General features: G+C 38.6%; 1 protein-coding gene across 2 annotated transcripts in view; it reads left to right on the forward strand.

Moving 5' to 3' along the window:
* The window catches only part of kirrel1b (kirre like nephrin family adhesion molecule 1b), an 87,498-nt gene that overhangs the window by 49,851 nt on the left and 20,457 nt on the right, over positions 1–17,190 (forward strand). For both annotated transcript variants that reach the window (XM_088085226.1, XM_042497389.2), the window contains exons 2-7: positions 499–648; positions 7,521–7,670; positions 9,725–9,882; positions 13,073–13,223; positions 14,727–14,832; positions 15,630–15,778. In XM_088085226.1, the coding sequence (XP_087941352.1) occupies positions 499–648; positions 7,521–7,670; positions 9,725–9,882; positions 13,073–13,223; positions 14,727–14,832; positions 15,630–15,778 (864 nt within the window). The remainder of the gene's footprint in view (positions 1–498; positions 649–7,520; positions 7,671–9,724; positions 9,883–13,072; positions 13,224–14,726; positions 14,833–15,629; positions 15,779–17,190) is intronic.

The following is a 17,190-nucleotide window of genomic DNA, read 5'->3' on the forward strand; positions in this document are numbered from 1 at the left end:
AAGTCCAGGGAAAACTTGAAAAGGGGGCAAGAAAGAGACGAAACAGAGGCAGAAGGCACAGAGGAATGACAAATATGCAAATTCCAGCAATCGAGCTCTGGGCCCAGTTAAAAAGAGAAATGATTAAAATGATTTTATGAAGTGAAATCTGTGAGTTCTCCTGTGTCCCTCCATTCAGCCAGTGCATATGTGCATAAATGCACGCACTTCGATTCAAAACCATACCGTCCCGTAAGAGAAATTTCACTCGCAGACAGGGTTTATATTAAAACACACTCACAATAAAAAAACATAATAAAAAGGACAATAAAAGCACCATATACACAATAAAGACACATAACAAATCACCCCAACAGCCTCCGTATGGACAAGCACAAGTCGATAAGACCGTTGAGGGACTGTGTAGCTCGATACAGTGCAATAAAGGATGGCAGCTCACAGCTGGGTCACAATGAAAGGAACTTAAAATTGATTTCCCTCTCTGTCCCTCTGTTGCAGTGTGGTGCATTCGCTTCTCGCAGGAGCCTGCGGACCAGTCCGTGGTACTGGGAGAACGGGTGGTGCTGTCCTGCGTGGTCTTCAACTACAGCGGCATCGTCCAGTGGACCAAGGACGGGCTGGCCCTTGGCATCGGAGAGGGTCTCCGAGGTAAGGGATGGGGAAAGAAATCCTGTAGCAGGAGAAAAAAAAAACTCACAGCTTCACCGAGCTGCAGGGATCAAAGTGAAGTGAAGACGGGGAATAACTCAGCCACGGTTTTGGTTCAGTTTTGACTGTAAGAACCCTGACAAAAGCTATTATGGCTGAGAAGTGTAGGGGTTTTTAACATTAAGGGAATGAACACTGAACAGAGAGAGAGAGTTAAGAGCCAAAAGGCGTGTGAGTGACAATCTGGGCAAAAATGAGTCCTGTATATCATGCTGAATTAGAGAAAATCCCTCACACTGCTGACAAAAGCAGACGCACATTCGCATTTACATTTTAAGCCGACACGCACATCCAGTATGACTTACTGTGAGTGCAACAGTAGAACACACTTCATTGCAGAAATGAGGAAACATCACATGCAACAAAAAGTCTAGAGTCAAAGGGTCAAGGCTACAACAGAGGGAGAAGAGGTTTTTTCTTCTGCATTATGGAGATGGATCGGTGGAATCCCAGAAATGCCAGAAGAATATGAAAAGCAAAAAAGTCTTTCTCCTCTGACCTTTACCTTCATTTTACAAAAATATTCAAGCCAGCTTTTGACCATTGTGGCTCACTGAATGCTGGTATTGACATCTTATGACTGCAGCTGTAGAAGCTCTTACTCTTTTCTTTTGACAAAATATATCTGTATAAACACTATCTCCTAGACTTTTATCTGTTCAAGAGGAAAGACACATCTCTGAAAGAAATTTGACGAACTCTTCTGAAGGATGGTTATAAGGGCCTCTCTTTAACAGCTCAAAAATATATACTTATTGTTGTATCACATTGATACTCAGTGACATTAGACTTGTTCATAAACTTGATTTTGCCACTGTGCCAGAAATACTTAATACAAGTAAATGTCATGCATATTTTTAAACTCAAAATTAGACAAGTGTTAACTTCAAAATATAGTCAAAGTACTAAAAGTACAAGTGCTCAAAGATGTCATTTGCAAAAACAGATAAAAGTGATTCTTAAAATGAATAAACCAGCAGTAGTTTGATTGACATTCCCTCGAGTGCACAAAATGAAACATTATTTCTGAAAATAAAAAATAATTTCTCTGTCAAAACAACCCAACAACAAACTGATTGATATCCATCGGATTGAGCAGAAAAACAACATGATTTAGTAAAATTAATTATAATGGAGATATCTGTAATGAACCCGTCCGAATTCAGAATCTGACATAGTATGTTGTTGGATTGTACTTGTTGCATAAATGTGTAAGTTATACTTTAAAGGTACAGTATGTATTTGTTCGGGCTGACAGCCTTAACGCTACGAACATACTGATATCCTATGAAAATAGAAGAGTCCAGTAATCCAGTAGCTTCTAAGTTAGGGGACTGAATAGCACTCCAAAGTAAAGCTACATTTTGGTGATGGAAAAACAGCATAGCCATTTCACAGGGGTTTCTCGACCTCTGACCTCAAGATATCTGCCTGAAAATGGGTTCTGTGGGTGAGGCTATCCTTTACAGACATGCCCACTTTATGCTAGTTCCATGCATTTTTTTTTTTATTTTTGCTGTCAGTTGATTCTTAATCAAGACAGTCTGGTAAGAATTGATTTATCTTGTCAATATGGACTTCACAACTGTTTTGAAATGCATAAATAATGGAACAGAAAACATGATTAAAAAATGTGATTGCCAGGCCACATGCTCAGAACTGATATGGGTCAGCATTTCATCTCCAAGCCAACTAGAAAGGCTTAGCTAAAATGTTGAATGAAGTAAAAAAAGCATACAAAATATCAAGAAAGGAACTATGCTTATACTTATTGTCCTTATTAAACAGAAAACTCCAACAGTACGCCTTCTGATTCTGTTTCACTTTTTCAACAACTCATGCTAGCTCAGTTGCCTTGTTAACTCGCCATAAAAACATTTAATTTAAACTCAACAGAAACAAAATACAACTAACGTAAACTGTCTTGGCTAGTCTTTCCACTGTTCCAAGAATCACCATTTTCGGTTTAGTGGAAATAGACCCTTAAATCACAGAGTTAGATTTGAAAATACTAGTAGTAATAGTCTTTACATGCAGACTTCCCTTGCTGTCTGTCTTCCTGCTATAACTTCAGTCAGCCAATTGCCAATTAATTCCTTCAATCAACCAACCTTTAGGCTATTAACAAGCCCTCAGGACTGACTGAAGGCAGACTGGACAGTGACTCACTATCGCTTCTCGAGGTATAAGCAGTAATACAGGACGGAACAGGAGGGACAGTTCAAGCTGGTTAGTATGCTCATTTCAGTAGATCTCAACAACACAATGTATGAAATGTCTTTAACATAATATCAAAATTGTCTCCTCCTGTATCTTACACATTGCACATTTAATGTTAAAGCAGTATGGATTAATTTAATACATATTTTGAATTGACTGATTTAAGATATAAATCAAAGAAGCTGCATATGGCAACTAAACAACACTCACAACTTGCAATAACCTGCTTTTCGATTAATAATCTAGGGGTCCCCCTTTTTATAGGTTTGAATTGTGTAGTTGTTTTCAAATCTTGAAGGCTTTATCCATCAGTGGCATCTGATATTTTTGATGCTAAGTGGCATTGCTTGAAACAGTTCATATGATTTTTTAACAAGTTAATGCCCCACAAATGGTGGTGTCACGTTACATTCTTAACATAGAGTTGCATACTAAAGAAAAGAAACATGGTTAGGCATTATCATATTATGTCCTTACCATTAAGTGATGCATTTGTCGTACAATTACGTGGGTTAGCTTAAGGAAAAGAATCATGGAGATGACATAAGTGATTTTAAAATAACTCAAAGTTCTCTTGTTTACAAATGGGTCAAGGTCACTGGTCTCCCGATGGAAAGTCCAGTGTGTTTGTCCTGTCCACTTCTACAACCTGCCTCCTTACATCACAATGCTTCCGTCTTTAAGACTGTCAGTGCATTATATGAATTACTGGCACATTATTAGGTTGGTTTTATACTAATTCTGGTGCATTAGGTATATGTACAAACACAGTCAGTCAAAACTGTGACAAGGTCTATGACATCTTGTGGTTCTTAAATGTTGTGTGGGTTAAAAGTGATACAACAAGGACTTTGTCTTTTTCAAACTCTCCCTGTTTCTCTGAAGAAAAAAATATTAGACAAAGCTTTCATTACCCGAATAAAACCCTATTTAAAACCACTCTGTATAAAAGGGCAAAACACATTTATTTATGTAAGAAAATGTCACAGATATTTACTTTAATGAAAAATCTAATTATATCCTCAGCAAAATGAAACACCATAAACGATAAGTACATTAGCACTCGCATACTTTGTGCCCTTTCAGCGCAACACCGCGCATCATATTTCTCATCACACTGTAAATTAATCCACAGAGAACGACACACACTGCACAAACATATCACACACACACACACACACACACACACACACACACACACACACACATGCAGAGTGATAATCTGACATGTGATGTGAATCTTGTGTTCAACTCAATTTAATTCACAGGTTCAGTAAAGGTCAGCACGTCTCCCTCTCTCCCCTCACTCTTCTTTTATTTCCTGCTCCACATCTTTCAAACTACAGCTCCATCACCACTTGCTTTATGTATTTCCTAGATCTCCTCCATTGCTTTTCATTCCTCTCCCTCTCCTCTCCTCTCCTCCCTTCCTCCTCCCTCTCCCTTTATGTCGGTAATGCTCTCTTTGTCCTTGCAGCTTATTGCGAGGCATGCTTCCGATGATAAACACACCGGCGTTTGATAAACATGTTGTCCTCTCTGTCTCTTTTCCTCTGCTTTCTAGCCATCTATCATTACCTTCTGTCCATTATTTATCTGTAAGTTGTCTGCGCTGCTTTTCTTCCCCTCATCCTTGACACACTGTCTCTCAATCTTCTGCTTTTCATGTTCAAAATATAAACAAGAGGTCATGTCATATGTATTTGCACAGACGAATCACATATATTATTATTCTGATGTAACGGCGTGTTTTGGTGCATGAAATATGATGTATAAGAGGTTGCTGTTATGCGCCCTGTATGATTTTACACAGCTGTTGATGACAGTGTGGGAGTGCAGATTGTGCATTAAATTCATACATGCAGCTTGCACGCCTACACACACACACACACACACACACACACACACACACACACACACACACACACACACACACACACACACACGCGTATGCAAGGTCTGTGTTCATTTGCAGACAAAAATATGGTTTGTTTTTACATCATTTAGTTTAAAATACATGAAATCCTTAGAAAACCCTGTGTGGTCAATGTTTACTAACATGTACATAAACATATATGCATCATGTTTACTTGTTTCAATACATAAAACACACATCTACTCACTACCTGCAGGCATTAGTGGCAGTTTATTGTTCGTCCTAAACCTCCTCCTCCTCCTCCGCCTCCTCCTCCTCCTTCTTCTCCTTCTCCCCGGGGTGCTTTCACCTCTGTGGTTGCTATGCTGCGAGGTGCTGAAGTGGATGATGTAATCTCCACTAATACTTTTGTCCCCCCACACCCCCACACCCCCAACTCCCCCACCCTCCTTCCTCCTCTCCGCACCCCAACTGCCTGCCTGCCTGCTTGCCTGCCTTTGCCATCTGAATCCATGATGTCATGTTAGGATTGGGCACGGAGGATCAATGAGTGCCCCCTAGTGGGACGTCACGCTCAATTATGTCTTTGTCTGAGAGGCAAGGGTTCAAACAGAGAGAAAAGGGGGGGGGGTTATTTGGAGTGGTGCTGCCTGTAGTTCTGCAGTTTGCATATCGTACAGGAGCTGATGTGGCATCATTGTATATGTGGCGATGTTTAATCAATGTTTATCTCTGACTGTGTCGCTGTATTGCTATGTAACTGTTTATGTGTGCGAGTGCTCCTGTTCAATATCTCCCCTCTTGTTGTTTATGTAAACGACTTAAAAACATCTTCAAAATGTGCTATACTATAGACTTTTTTTTGACATTTAGAACGATGAATTCCTAACCTTAACCCTAACCCTGGCTCTGACCCCCAAATCCTAACCCTACTATAATGAGCCATTTTTCAACATTTTAAATGTTGACTTTATGGACTGTTCTTTTAAAATTCTACACCAAAAACTTCTTCAGAATCTCCTGAGGCTCTGCTTAATGCAAAAAGATCTTTGAAACTCCTGAAAATAATGCTATCTGCATGTTATGATAAAAAGCATTGACATTTTCACTAAATACATGTACTATTTGCTGCTCTATGTCTCTGATTGATGTAATGCAATCGTGATTCAGCTTTTATCCATTTCATGAAAGCTTTTACACCTGATTTACACTGTAAACAAGTCAGGTGTCAGCGGAGCTAAGAAATACAGTCCCTGACATTGAGTAAAAGATGATAAGTAGATGTATACATGTTTTTGGTTAGTTTCTTTTCCTGTTCCTATATGCTTTTTGTGCTCCTTATACTGAAAAATGACATGACAAGCAGCTTGAAAAATTACAATTTAGGGTGTTATTTCACCAAAATTACTCAACTTTAGTGGTGCCTATCCATCCAGAAAGTTTGTTTTTTATTTTCTGACATTACTTTTTATCAAACATTGTTCACAATGTGTTCTGTGGATTATTTGTTTACTAAATCAGGGGACTCAAACAATTTTCAGGCCAAGGACCCCTTAGCTAAAAGAGAGATGGAGCAGGGAACCTCTAAAACACAGAGATTTTGAGTTGCACATAAACCGAGCCTACGTAAAAGTGTAGTGCAGCCCAAACACAACAACAAAGAGATACAAAATTACCACAAACCAACACAAAACAACCAGGAAATCGCATTGAATAACCTCAGAGACACATAATCACAAAAACATGCACAACAACAAAAGAAATACGAAAAACAACAACAACAACAAAAGGGGCAAAAACCACCACAAAGTCTGTCTGTAGGACTGGTGGTGGGGCTTTATGCATGTCTGTGCCCAGAGGCCCATTGTTTCATAATCCGCCCATGCTAATGACATGATGGATTTATTTTAATGTTTTGTTGTTTTTTTTTACTTAGCTGGAAAAAATACTTAGAAATAACTATCAAACAATAATGAATAATTTATCGGCCACACTGTAATAACTCTGAGGACCCCCTGTTGAAGACCCTTTTATATTAACTAAATTTATTTCTATAATCCATGAGCTGCACTTTTCCAGCCAAAACTTTTTTGGCACAAATTGAAAATTTGGGACAGCTAAAATTACTGTCAATAAAACTATCTTCCCACAGATTTGAGACTTTCTTCATAACAAAATAAAATTATAATAAGTGGAAAAAAAATACCAACTCTAAAATGTGAACCTGTAGCTTTCTCTCCCCTGTGAATTTACATTTCCCCTGGGAATCTACATTTTGGTCTTGTTTACAAGAAGAGCAGATGGAAATAAAAAGTTTTGTCCCAAAACCTGAAATAAAGTTATTTATTCAGTGTTACTACCTGAAACTCACCACTGAGAGTTTCTAAAATAAAGATGATATTATCCTCAAACAGATCATTTGTGAAGCAGTGCTATTATAATGACTCATGACTGTAATAGCAGCATGAAGTGTGCCTCTTTCTTAATGCCAGCAATCATTTTTAAACAGTAGGTCATGTTTTTCCAGGTGGTACCACTACTTTTAAATTACATTCCAGAAGTTAATTTTCTAAACTCGTCAAGCTTTTCTGACCTGCAAATAAACATGCATGACTCACAGTGGAACTAAAACATAAACTCCAACAAGTGAGATCTCTACTAGATGTCTCAATGTATTTAACTCTAAACCTGCTGTGTGTGTGTGTGTCTCCTTCAGCCTGGCCCAGGTATCGCGTGCTGCGGGCTCTGGACATCGGCCAGTACAATCTGGAGATCTCCAATGCCGAGCTGTCTGATGACTCTCTGTACGAGTGTCAGGCCACAGAGGCCGCGCTGCGCTCCAGGAGGGCCAAACTCAATGTACTCAGTAAGTGAACTGGCTGCAGATAGAGGGGTCATTTTTCTGATACATTTTTCTTTTAGCCATCACAGTTTGAGCAAAGGACTTTTTCATCCCAAAGATACCTCAGGTGATTATCAAAGAGAGAGACAGAGAGAGTCAGCTTTACACTAGAGGCTGACCTATATGGACGGGAAGTGTGGCTAATAGTGCATGATCGATTTAGATCCACACCTGTTAAGATCTGTTTCAAGTCGATTTAAAGCAGGAGTCCTCAATGTTTTTCAGCCAAGTTCAAGGACTCCTTAGTTCAAACAGAGATGGATCAGGGACCCCCGACCTCGTAGATTGTTAAAAAAATTGAGATGCACTTGAGGTAGCTCTCTAAACACTTTTAGGTCTTCTCTGCTTTGCACTTCATTGAATAGGTAGCAGCTGTAGCATGGCAAGGGGCATTGGCCTCATTCATTGGTGGTTTCTTAAGTCAATGGTATATCACAGTTGAAAAGCTCAAAAAGTCACAAAAAGAATCCATTGTGGCAAGTAAAAATGTCTGCACACTAGGTACTGTAATTTATTTGTCAGAGAAGGCGGTGGCTGTGGTGTGACTTGTTTTTTGTTTTTTTAATCATGACCGTCTTTGGAGCTACACATGCATGGGAAAATGCATGACACTCCCAACAACATAAGACTTTACAGTTTCTGACCATTACAAATAGTGTGATTTTGGACATTTTTAAAGAAAACATGCCTTTCAAACCCACTTGCAGGTTCTGAGGGTAATTCAAAATAAATACCAAAAAAAACCAACCATTTGAAGATGAATGTCCCTCCTTTTAGCCAAATCAAACATGAAATTTTGTCCCCAGTGCTTAAAAGTGCCTCCCCCATTTTGCACCAATCCCGTCTTATGAATAACAAACAGTCCTTAATTGGTCAATATGTTTTAATACATACATTTTTGCTAGGTAGTTTACCTCACTGGTAAGTGCCGCACAGTGATTTACTGTAAGCTAGCTCACATGATTGCACAAAGATTCATGAGTAACGGTTATCCATTAGCCAATGTTGTGTCCTTTACATTAAATTTTTTAAAAAATGTTTTTAAAGAATATTTATCTTATACATACATATAATTGTGTATTCAGACATATTTTTATTATTGAACAAAAAAGCTTAAATTAAAAATTCAATTAAATGATCAAACAATAATTTGGCCGGCCCCCCCTTTAGTAACTTTGCGTACCCCCTGTTGAAGACCCAGTCTCTATAGTATTGACTATATGTGATGTATAAGTCTTACACAAAATCTTGGGGTTTCTTGTCTGTTTTCACCAGTTTCCAGAATCTGTGAGTGTCTTTGCTTTGGAAAACAGATTCTGCCAATATTACAAAAAAAACTGTAGCTCACAGATTTGGGTGAAGCTGCAGATGGAGACAGTTAAAAACACCATAAAGAACCAGTGATAGGAGGTTCTTTAGCAAGGCATTTACTTTATCTGGAGCTTCCCATCTCACTGGTTACTATGAGTATCTTAACATTAGACATAAGCTTATACTTGGCAGAAAGTCACTCTGGTTAGTGTGTAGGAAGGATAAAATGTAGAAGCGAAACAAGATATTGGAGAGGAATTTTGCGATTGAAAACTACCAGCAATGAAGTTAAAGGTCAAGCAGTTAAAACCTCCTTGGGGAAAATGCTTGAGAGCACATTTTAATATCTCAGCAACATGATGTTAACTTCATCCTGAATCCCCAAAGAGTAGAGGAGTTTAGCAGTACATTTTACTGTTGTATAGTGAAAACCATGTGCTGTATTTCCAAAACGTGAACTTAATAAAAACACAGCCTTGTTAAAGTTATGATGAAGTATTCTGATTCTGATAATGCTACTTGAGAAATCCATTGTGTTTTGAGAGGTTTTCAGAGGTAGAAGAAGACACTTAGGTTGCCTCTTCACTCTGAAAATTCTGGACATTATTTTGTGTAAATGTACATTTACATGTTTATCTGTATGCATGAGTGCACACTTGCATTAATGAATCCCTTTTCAAGCTTGGATATGTGTGTCTGTCCTCCAGTCCCCCCTGAGGACCCGGTGGTTGAGGGGTCCCCGGAGCTCCTGCTGATGGCCGGGACTCCGTACAACCTGACCTGTGTGACCCGCGGGGCCAAGCCTGCAGCTCACATCCAGTGGACCAAGGATGGAGTCTCTGTGGAGGGGGCCTATCAGTCCACGGTGACTCACACACACACACACACACACACACACACACGTATGCATGCAGATAAGAGTAAACACATGCGTGCAACTCATGCAACATAAATCCCACATAAATCCGTGACAAGATTTTTTTTTTTCACTAAAATGAGATCTGCATAATCTCGAAAGCCTACTGGCGGCTTCAAAGGAGTTTTCTAGTACCTACAGTCTGCTCCTCAATAACAACCACTTTCAGTCTGTTTGTTTGTTTATATGCTTTTTGCCGCAGGCACTGCAAAGGGGAATTATAGTATGTGCACCTCAGGCCCCACATCACCCCTGGAGTCCTGCATTAGAGAAAAACAGTATGCAGTGCAAAGTCAGCATAAGACTTTCTTGCTTCTTGGTTGACAGAATGATAACATCTTGGCAGACAGGGACCATATTTATTATTTTATGCTTTTGAGTGTTTACAAATAGCAAACTCTGACCTGCTAACCAGTGAGCAGCAACATTTTGTACCTTGAAACATGCAGGAGACGTATGATATACAGTATATGTTTTCAATAGTAGGGCACAAAGGAAAAGGGCACAAACATCACTGAAATGCATCGCTGGTATCTGTTTACCATATCACACTAATTAACACACTTCAAAGGAAACATGAGTGGTTTGATGAAAGTTAACAGGCAAATAAAAATGAAATTAACAGCCGGGCAAAGTATAACGTTGCTAAGTCACGGTCCCATTTAGTGCGACAAAACTGCATTTTTGAAACAAGACAAGACACATTAAACTGAAATGTGACAAAACCTGGCGATCCGAAATTTTCCTTTGCTGTGCTAAGAGAAGGATGCTGCAGTCAACAATACTGAAACAGCATGTTGCACATGTTTCATCTGGTAGACATACATGCTTATATGTTAAAGAAAATTTACCACACTTTCTTTAAGGCTAGAAGCTTAGTTAAAAAAAACAGTATGTCAAACCTCTCCTTTATTATATAATTCATTCATCATATCAGTTTGTTTTGGGCTGCTTTGTGTTGGTTCAGTCATCCACTTTCAGTAACTAGTAGTAAGAAAAACTGATACCAACTCAATATTTATAAGTTGTTGAACATTCGATCTGATTTGTGAATCAAGTGTTTAAGCATGATTGCTACGTGAAGTAATTGTACATTTGGTTCTTTACATTTAAAAGATTTTAAGAATTGAATAAAAGGCAGTGAGTTTTGAAATTAAACTTGGTAATACCTGCACTGCAAATTTCCATTTTTTACCAACTTGACATCCTATTCATATATATTATAGCACATTGCATGTTCTTGCATGCTATAATTCTGGATAGCATGGTCAGAACATATTGTGATTTGAACTTATGCGGACATACTTCAGAAGACTTAAGTCTTTTTAAGCAAAAGGTTGTATCAATATATTTGTGTCATGTGCACTAAATGCCTTACAGCTTACCTGTCTTAAATAATTTACACCTGTATTCTAATATAGAAATAATAGTAAATGTAAACATAACCTTGGCATAGTCCACTACTATAAAGTATTCTAAATATACAGATATATGTCATACCAACACATACATTTTTACCAAATCTAAGTATGTCCTTAAGTGGCTCTTACAAATTTTAACCTAATCCAGTTGATCCAACATTTTTCAAAAGCCCTGTCACGCCTATGATGTGTCTTATGTCAAACACAAGAATAGAGAGGCTACAGAACACACAAATCCTAGACATCAGCCACTTTATGGTCTTGACACAATGTGAAACATGCACAGATGCAAGACATGTTTAATTAACTCATGTGCACCGCAACAGACTGTCTCTCTCTCTCTCTCTCTCTCTCTCTCTCTCTCTCTCTCTCTCTCTCTCTCTCTCTCTCTCTCTCTCTCTCTCACACACACACACACACACACACACACACCCCTACTTACCTAGGCAGGTACTAAGTGACACTTCCGATCACAGTGAAACATTCTGCACTCTTTTCTCCCACATTCATACTCTTCATGCTCCTGTATACTCTCCTACACACATGAAATTATGCCTGCAAGCTTGCCCACTCACACACACACACACACACACACACAAAAACACACACATATGCACACATATGCACACTCATGCTTTCATATGCACAGAGAAGCAGCAGCAAGCACTGACTCACACACTCAAACACAGATGTTTTTACATCTCATGCAGCCAGTTCTCTGCCCCCCACACATGCTCATACATATTACATGCCGCTCTTATATTATCGTGTTACTGACCACGCATTTACACTACAGCGAAGGCTGTACACACTTTCTTGACAGATTTTGTTGCTGCATTGCAAAATGCCCCACCTCCAGAATCCAGTGAGATGGGATTTCATGTACTTTTTGTGCTGAAAAAGATTTAGACCTTATGTTTAATGGATGCAGCAAAAAATAATTTCCAATCTTGACTCATCTAATTACTTCCCGATTAAAAATGAAAACCGTTCATCTATAAGGTGTCAAAAACTGTGAAGGCTGCCTATCACAAATTCGAAAAGCAAGATGTCTTGAATTTGGTCATTTGACCTCACCGGTAAACCAAAACCCAAATATGTATTTCATTAACAATGATAGGAAAGTAAGAGAAGCAGCAGAATAGTTGTTTTAACTGATTAATCAGTGAAATGTTTCAGCACTGTGTTTGTCTTTTTCACAAGATTATTCAGCTCTCATTCTGAATGCAAAGTCCATTTTCATTATAAACCTGAATTGCTTGCAATAATTGAAAGAACATTTGCAGACAGTTATTTTCCTGCATTAACATTAAATGTCTGAATTATAATGATAAAGCACAAGAACATGGATTCCTATAAAACTTCGTCAAGCTTTTTCTCCTTTGCACTTTTTCAGTTTCTACCTTCTTTTTTCTCCCCTGCATCATGTCTAAAAATGTTGTTTATCTCTATCTCCAGACTGCTGTTTCTATTTCCATGTTATGCTATTTCTTTACCTCTCTTGGCTCCATTAGTAACCCTCCTATGTCTCTCTTCTTTCTCCTCCCCTTTTTCTCTCCTGTTTTTCCCGTGATATTTCCCGATCCCTCCTTTTTTTGTCCTGTTCGTCCTTTCCCATCCACCGTGCTCCTCCTCCTCTTCTTTGATCTTTCTTGGTCTGCTCGCCTCCCTAAATTCTCCCCATAACCATCCTCTCCTCTCCCTTTTTTGGTAAACAGGAAGTGCTACCAGACAGAAAGAGGGTGACGACCAGGAGCTACCTGCCCATCACACCTATTGACACTGACAGCAGCCGCAACTTCACTTGTGTGGCCAGCAACCCGGCAGTGCCAATGGGCAAACGAGCCACTGTTATGCTCAATGTTCACCGTATGTTGCTTCTTTTTTTCTTTTCAGAGTGTGAAGGTGCATAGGTAGGGCTGTTTTGGCTAGGCATGTAGCAAAATCATGGTATAATTTTAATTTGTATTCAAGCACTTGTTGACTTGAAGTAATTATTATCGAAAAACAACATATGTTATGTGTTTGATTTTATTTTTCACCATTCTCAAACTTGGGCTGGTTCCAAGTTTGATTTAGCTGTTGGCATGGATTTGGCACTGTCTTTGTAGCCAGTAATTTCCTCCTAAAGCGACTTGATTTTCTTCAACATCTGGAAAACCTGATACTTTTTGTGTTTTAAGGGATTTCAATCGTGTCCCTGAAGAAATAAGGAATGATTGCTCTCAAGGAAACTGTAGTTTGAGTTTTCAATCAAGAAGACTGATGTGTTTTTCCTACCCAGTGTAGCTACTAATTACTGAGAGAATAAATGCAGTAACAGAAGATGTAGAACCAGTGCTGTGTTAGCACAGACGGCTTATTTGGAAAATGAGGTATTATTGTGGGGGATCCTTCACCAGGCATTTTTCTTTTCTATGAACAGGCTCTGTTTTTGGCACATATCCTTTACTTATGATCTCAGTCACAACCACAAAATAATGTGTCCTTTGTAAGATTTGATTATGCAAATAATAAGAAAATATAAAAATTATAAACTGTCAAAAGTACAAACAAATATTTAAACATTTAACAACAATATTGTAAATATATTCCACTGTGTAAATATTAATTGTTAGTATAAAATATGAAAATATTGATTCGATTCACCAATGCATCTTGAACTTTTTAATGCATTCTGGCACCTTAGTTACCTTTAAAAACTGTATTTGATGTTGTTTGTTTATTTTTACATTTTAGATTACTTAGACTAATTATGAATTGTGATGATAAAAATATTAGCAAGTGTTGGTAATTAGCATTAAGTACAGAATACTTAACAAATGCTATAGTTAGAAATGTATTGACCTGATTTGGAGAAATAGTTAAATGTATGTATATATGTTAACAATGGTGGAATATAAATAAGTACATTTATTAAAGTACCGAGCCAACATTTTGGCCCTATATGGGATTGTCCACAGGTTCTTTAATGGCCCCATGCCAACTGCTCACATGGATTGGTTTACCTAAGTGGGCATCTTATCTGGGGCCCGCTTGGTTAAACTGGGTGTTGACGATTGGCATGAGGCCATTATGGAGCCCAAGGACAGTTCCACATGGGGCCCATTTTTCAACCCATTTACAACCCACATGGGTCCCACATTCAAATGTTGGCCTGGTACAAGTATGAACAGAATTACCTGGGGCTCTTTTAATAAATATTATTGTGCCAATTCTTATATTGCTTATATATTTAGATTTTGGGCTATTTATATACATTCTGGGCTGCAATGTTGGATGGCCAGACCTAATGATGCCACTGGCTGAAACACAGCAGTCATTTACTTTATCTTTAGTTGTGCATTGAACAATGCATCTCTCCCTTTGTAGACCCTCCTATGGTGACCCTGTCCATCGAGCCTCGCTCCGTCCTGGAGGGCGAGAGAGTCACATTCACCTGCCAGGCCACTGCCAACCCTCCCATCATTGGCTACAGGTCTGAATTAAATTTTACTAGAAAATTAACCCTAAACAAAAAAACTGAGTTGACTTCAATACCTAAAAATTGTCCGACAATTGTAACTTTATGTCTAGTTTAGGATGTGATGGACTTTTTTGAACGTAGTGGCCAATGTTTTGTAGAGACAGTGATTCATTTTATACCTGCAGTCCAACATCAGAGGCCAGACTGCAATTCTGTTTAGTGCCAATAGATTTTCTTTCATCTATTCCAATCTGCTTGTTACTACCATCTGGAGGCGATCCTGAATTGTAATTTCTGCTTGCAGAACAGAATTGGTGAAAGTATTGAACGTTTAAACAATTAAACACTGACTTTAATCTTAAGTGACAGCACTGAAATCGCTAAATGCTGGACTTAAACACGGAGGTTTTAATCTGAGGTTTGAGACTCCACCAGAGGGTCCCAGTGTGGGAGCTTTGCCAGGCACTTAGGCACTAAGCCTATTGAGTGTATATTAAAATGTCATCTAATGGCAGATGTGCAGTACAGTTATATGATGTTGAGCTTAACAGAATTTAAGGGAAATGTATTTCTTTACCTTGCAATCATTCCCTCAGGTTCTGACATCAAGGCTTTTTAAATGTTAGTTTAATAGGTTTAATTGATAATATAAAAACACTCATTGTCTACTAGTGGAAATCCACATTTGGATCACCACCAGAAAATTATAAAACCCCATTATGCTTTCGAGATCTCCTGCTGGCAAACTAACATAACAATGATTTGCAATGCTTGAAAACTGGTTAAATGATGATGGGTTTCTCTGTCAGGTGGGCAAAAGGTGGCGTGCTGCTAGAGGGGGCCAGGGAAAGTGTGTTCGTCACTACGGCAGATCACTCGTTCTTCACTGAGCCCGTGTCCTGTCAAGTTTTCAACGTTGTGGGAAGCACCAACGTCAGCATCCTAGTGGACGTGCACTGTGAGTAGAGAGCAAACACTCCTGAGCTGAATGGGACTCTGATGATATTTATGTGCTCTAGTAACTATATTTGTCAGTATTTGTTTAAAGAGCCATACTGAATTTATTTTGTTACTACACAGTATTCATGTCTTGTGCAGAATACATTTGCAATAGATAGTTACAATGCAATTTTATCTCTCAGGTCAGTCTAGCTCAATTCAGCAAAGCCTTACGGCATTCATTTTCACAGCCTATGTATGAACAGAGTGACGTAAATAGTAGTTATTCAAAACAACTTGTACTGAAAATATTTACATAAAACGAAGATATGAATTGAAAAATGTACATAACCGGAGAAGGAAAGACACAAAATGATGCCCATAAAAGTATAAAAAATGAAAGGAGACAGAGGAGAATGTACCACACTAAAACATGTCTTGCCTTATGATAAGGCAACTGGCTAAGAAATTCTATTCTGTTTCCAGATACATGAAGATTTAAATTCTTTAAATGTTAGTTCAGTCCAAACACAAAGTGATTTCACGCCTCACAAGTATAGCATCTTGAGTTCTAGCTGCCCTAACAGTTACGCTAACTAACTGGGTAAGGCAGCTAATGCCATCATTATTGCCAACGTGGTTCATGTAGAAGTACAACCGATAGCTGTAATTGACTGACAAACACATACTTTTAGAACTTACCATGTAGTCTTATGGTTTCTCTCACTTTATTCCAAGCCCTCTTGCTTTTTGTTCTCTCTCTGTACAGTACTGATGATGAGCCATAGCTCTGGGTGACCACAGAGGCATTTCTCATTCTCTGTGACATCAGGCAGACATCAGGGCTGATAGGTTTTCACAAAATAACATCATGCAAATTTGTCACTCAAGCTGAAACATTTCAAATTAAGTGGACCATAGACTATAAAGTAAAGATAAATAACGTGACAATGCCACAAAAGTGGAGCCAGAACCTCTTGAGAGATGGGACATAAGCTAAACTAAAATATCAATGTATACTACATATACATTTTTAGAAAAGATGGTTTCTATCAGTACTGCACAGACCCTGGCTCCAAATAACGGCACCAGTGCAAGATGGCCCATGATATTTTGGCCTCTTTGTTGTACATCGGGAGCAACTGGAGATGCTTTATCTATCTTTATATGCAGTCATTGGCACGGATATGTATTCAGGTTGCCAGGTGCAAATTTGTGTGTGTTTTTCAGCCCCTGGGTGATCACCAAGTCTGTATTTCATTAAAGGTCCAGTTTGTTGGATTTAGGGGCATCTTTTGGCAGAAATTGTATATAGATTGTCTTTAGTGCATAATTAACTGAACATACGAATTATTGTGTTTTTGTCACTTTAGAATGAGCTGTTTATAATATCTACCTACATAGTGGGTCTCCTTCCAATGAGTCTGCCAT

This window comes from Plectropomus leopardus, chromosome 12 (genome assembly GCF_026936395.1).
Source record: "Plectropomus leopardus strain MGB_pleo_1.0 chromosome 12, ASM2693639v1, whole genome shotgun sequence".
Classification (NCBI taxonomy): Eukaryota; Metazoa; Chordata; class Actinopteri; order Perciformes; family Serranidae; genus Plectropomus; species Plectropomus leopardus.